A 5,097-nucleotide genomic window follows, 5' to 3' on the forward strand; every position below is an offset into this window, starting at 1 on the left:
TTAGAGTTGGGATATAGTTTTTTCAGCACCTTTCGTGATCAAGCATCAACATTTCCATATGTGAAAACTACGTACGAAACCACTAGCAAAATTCAATGTCTCCTAATTTATTTACTAATTATAGTACTTGAATTTGAAATGACGAAATTTTCCTTCCCGGATCAAACTGAATTCGTAATTTCAAAAATACTATTCAAGGTTCTCTACAACTAAGAAAACCAACATCATTTAACTAATCGGAATCTCAGATGCAAATAACAAACAAAATTGAAATTGTCAAGCCATTTAACAACGGATACAAAGTTGGTATGATGCAAAACATGTAGTGTACTTCAAACATGCCTCCTAAACAAAATCTAATATCCAAGCCAAAACATAATAGCTTAACGCTTCTTAGAGACCCCAACAGTCTTTCCCCTGCGGCCAGTAGTCTTGGTGTGCTGACCACGGACACGAAGGCCCCAGTAGTGCCTCAAACCACGGTGGTTTCTGCATAATAGTAGGGATATGATTTTCAGCTCATTAGCCAATATTTTTTTAATCAGGCAGACAATGCCCACACAAAAATCTGAGGACAACCAGAATTTTATTAATCAGACAGTGCACACATTCTACAGAGAAATCCTTGAGAAAATTGACAATTATGGAATTTGACTAGTAAAAATATATGGTGGGGTTGGGCTAGATCATCTCAATACAAATCTATCCCAATATCTACATGAATAACCAATTGAGTGCAATGATGTCAATACAACAAATGGTTATAGAGCATATTTCAATTAAGCTTTTTTAAAAAAAATAATTGCTTTTTTGTCAACATCATGAGAAAGCTTTTGAAAAATATAGTATCATTTACCCAAATTGATCTCTCCAGGTAAAACATGCACTCAGAGCACACTAAGCAATATTTGTAAATTCAATTGCAACTAAATACAGCAAAACCAAATTATAGTCATTGGTCAAGAAAGCCAGCAAACTACTTATGGATAGCTTCTTTCAAAGAGATTAAATTCCACTACAATTAAGATAAACACCGTATTAGGTAAAGAAAATCATATCATTAATCTCTATGAAATCTCAGACAAACGGAACAGGCAAACAGATACATCATCCTAACACAAATCAAACAAACAACATACAACAAAATCTAATCCAACAACCAACAGATCCGCATCGAATAGACACCCCACAGATTCAGCAGTCAGCACGATTCAACGTAGCAAACAAACCACACGTATCATTAGACTTCGTCAACAAAAGCAAAAAACTTATTCTCAATTCGAACAACCAAACATTATACTTGATAACAAAATTGAACAACTCAACTATGAAATGATAGACAGTTAACAAAGGTTAATGAGTGACCTGATCTTCTTTAGTCTCTCTAAGTCATCCCTGAGCTTCATATCAAGAGCATTAGACACAACCTGAGAGTACTTTCCATCCTTGTAATCCTTCTTCCTGTTCAAAAACCAATCCGGGATCTTGAATTGCCTAGGGTTCGCCACCACAGTCATCACACTATCCAACTCTGCAGCACTCAACTCACCAGCCCTGACAAACAAACAAACAAAAACACCCAATTTCAACAATAACCACAAAAACATGCGAATCAACGTGCAATTGAACTCAACAAATTTTTTTAAAAAAACACCTTTTGTTCATGTCAACATCGGCCTTCTTGCAAGCGATGTTGGCGAATCTCCTTCCAATACCCTTGATGGAGGTCATAGCGAACATTATCTTCTGCTTCCCATCCACGTTGGTGTTCAGCACACGCAGAATGTGCTGGAAATCCTCGTTCGCCACCAGAGACTGCAACACAACACAGCACAACACACAAAAAAAACAAATTCAGTTACCGATTAAGGGTTCCTCAAAGTAATCCTTTTTTTTCAATTAACGTCGCGCTCGGAGAGGTTCGATGAAATGGGAACGTACCATTTTTCGCCGCGGAAGTGTTGTTGTCGGAGAGTGACTGTCGCCGCCGATGCTGTTGGTGCTGGCCGATTGAGGATCTGAAATTCTAGGGTTTGGGATTGAGTTGATGTTATATAGTGTGCCGCGACTGAGCTAGGGTTTTGTTGTGTGGGCCACTGAGAACGACGTCGTTCGAGTTATAGGAATTTGCGGGCTTGGTCTGCTCCGTTGGCCCATTTCAGACATGTTTTTGGGCTTTCTTTTCTTTCTTAAAAAATATGACTAAAATGTAATTTTTGTATAAAATTCATAATTTTAGTTATTTTCATTTTTAATTTAGATATTTTGTTTTCATTTTAAAAAAAATATAATTTTAGTTTCCATGATCAATTTTAGATGTTGAGTGTGCATTTTTTAATTCTTTTCAATATTAATGTAGTACATAAGTTCACATTTAAAATTAGTCACAAGAATTAAAATCATGATTTTTTTTAAAAGTAAGAAACGAAAATGTTTTAATTAAAAAATGAGAGATTAAAATCGTGAATTTTTTAAAAATATGGGACAAAATGTATCAATTAAAAAATAAAGAGACTAAAATTATGTTTATAATAATATTATTTTAGTAACATATTTCATATAGCATTTTCAAATACTTGGACCATTGTTATTTAACATAGTATGATTATTAAGCTATGTTATTCCACAAACTTTTTTCTTGTGATAAATATGACTATCCAGCTCATAGGATACACATTCCTATCAAATATTATGTTGTGGCATTAGAGATTTTAGAATTCTTATGTTGTTGATGTCATATGATTGAAATTGTTGTTGTAGTATTGATGATTCCTACTTTAATTATTGGTCAATATTATCCAAGTAGGAGAATATTAAAATATTTGTTCTAGATTGATATCAATCAATAGTTTTTATATTATCTTTTAGTATCATTAATCAGTAATTAAAAGATATTGTAAACATCATATGTAATATATGAATTATTTTAAATGAGATTATGAATAAGATTTAACCATGTGGTGGGTTGAGTCAATCATTTATTTAGTAAATAGTCCATTGAGAGGTTTATATCTACCGGTGGATGATCATGAATTTATTACCACATTAATCAAATTTACTTTCAATGACTATCTCTCTCACTCACTCACATTCTCTTAAATAGGCCCTTAAAAAGTTGAAATCAATTATCTCAAGAGTAATCTAAAAGTTTCTATCACCAAGCCATACTCATAAAAATAAATGCAAATTGAGATTAGTGTTCCATAAATTTATACCGATATAATTACATGCTATAATTTGTATTTAGGTGTCATTCTCATTATCTTTATAATTCTTATCAATTAAATGTCTCATTAAATTAATGACATTGTAAATTAAACCTTAATTAGGGATGAAAAAAATATTCGCACGTGTAGATGTCTGTGGATAAAATCCATTATAGATACAAGATGAATACTTAAATAGGTATCCACGGATAATTCAAATAAAATATTTGTTACCTGTTAATAAGCGGAGCAACGAGCGGGTACGCGCTAAATACGCAAACTACCCATAATACATACCTTACTTATGCCTTTGCACAACCATGTCACATATTTTAACTACACGACTTAGATTTTTAGTTCTTCAATCTCTGGTTCAAATGCATCATGATATCTCACTTTCACCGTCTCTAGTCCACTTACTCGGAAGCATGGTACTTTATTATTATTTTTAGATTTATGAAACTGAATTATTTTAGTTTGTTATTTTTTATTTGAATGTACTTTATTGAAGCATTTTAAACTTAAATTTAATTATTAAATGAAATAACCTCAATTAGTTTAATTGAGTAGAGTAATTATGTAAAATTTTTGAATAATTTTTTTTAACATTTAAATTGTTTTTTTAAAGAAATTATCAGGACAAATTAAAAAAATTATAATTAAATTGTATTTTAAAATATTTTTAACTATTATTTAAAAAAATATTCATTGATGTTTATGAATATCAACAAATGTTAAAAAAAATTCACAAGTATCCACTTAACAAGTACCCACACAAGTATTAATAAGATACATGACAGATATTTATTTATTTCTGACAATTTTTAATTAATACTTGTATTCATCCCGTTGTCTTCCCTATCCTTAATATATCTCAATGAATTAATGACATTGTCAATTTACCCTTTGTATATCTCACAGAATCAATGTTGTCCCCTATATAGACTCACCCACAATAGAAAATGATAGAACACAATGGATCAGACAATGTTTAGTTTTGAAACCAACCTGGTGCCTTAAACTTGACATTGGTTGAAACATAGTTATTCAAGCCATTATAACCATGTTCCTTCTTTTTCAATTTTTCAAATGTACTGCAAAATTCACTTAATAATATTGTATAAACTTTCAAAAAATAAAATATGTTTTTATTCCTCATTTTATCTTGACTTCTATTTTTAATTCCTCATAAATTATTCCGTTTTGTTTTTAGTGTCCGGCCTTAAATTGATGTGACGGACAAGCAATGTTTAATTGTTGCAAATCCTTAGCAGAATTAAACCACAAAAAATGTTGGAAAAAAAAAAACCCAAGCACCAAATTTTTGAAACCAGCAGAAATGTTAAAAAAAAATAAATATTTAGACTGACAACAAATTTGTAGCGGTTAAAACTTAAAAGCCACCAAAATCTTAAACAGAAAATTTCCACATACGCAATTTGTAACAGTAAAATATTTTTATTTATGTTTAATAAAATTAATTAAAAAATTAACATATTAAATTATAAATATTTAATAAAATCAACTGTTGAAATTACTAAAAATTATAAAATGATAAATAATACAATCATGATTTATTTTAAAAAAATAATAAGAAAATAAATAAATGTATTGAGAATAAAAATAAAAAAAATATAAAAAAAACTAATGATTTAAAAAAGGTTAAAAACTACTTAAAAAAACTTATTTATCGAATAACCAAACAATAATAAAAAAACTAAAAACTTAGTTAACAATACTTATGTTCCATCGTTTAATCTTGATTTCTGTTTTTAGTCCACTTGAACCAGGGAACAAAAACATTTTACGCACTTTGAAAATAATAAAGAAAAAACACAAATCTCTAGTAAAAAGATGAAAGCCAACAACAATCTCACAAAATTAAAAGAGA

General features: G+C 30.0%; 1 protein-coding gene across 1 annotated transcript; it reads right to left on the bottom strand.

Annotated features, from left to right (window-relative positions):
- Positions 1 to 234: 234 nt before the first annotated feature.
- On the bottom strand, positions 235 to 2,020 carry LOC100500087 (uncharacterized). Its single transcript, NM_001249679.2, is given in 4 exon segments — positions 235 to 489; positions 1,366 to 1,554; positions 1,655 to 1,815; positions 1,942 to 2,020. Coding segments are annotated over 4 exon segments (459 nt in total). The 5' UTR covers positions 1,945 to 2,020; the 3' UTR covers positions 235 to 383.
- Between the last annotated feature and the right edge of the window lie 3,077 nt (positions 2,021 to 5,097).

The sequence above is a fragment of the Glycine max genome, chromosome 20 (genome assembly GCF_000004515.6).
Source record: "Glycine max cultivar Williams 82 chromosome 20, Glycine_max_v4.0, whole genome shotgun sequence".
Lineage (NCBI taxonomy): Eukaryota > Viridiplantae > Streptophyta > Magnoliopsida > Fabales > Fabaceae > Glycine > Glycine max.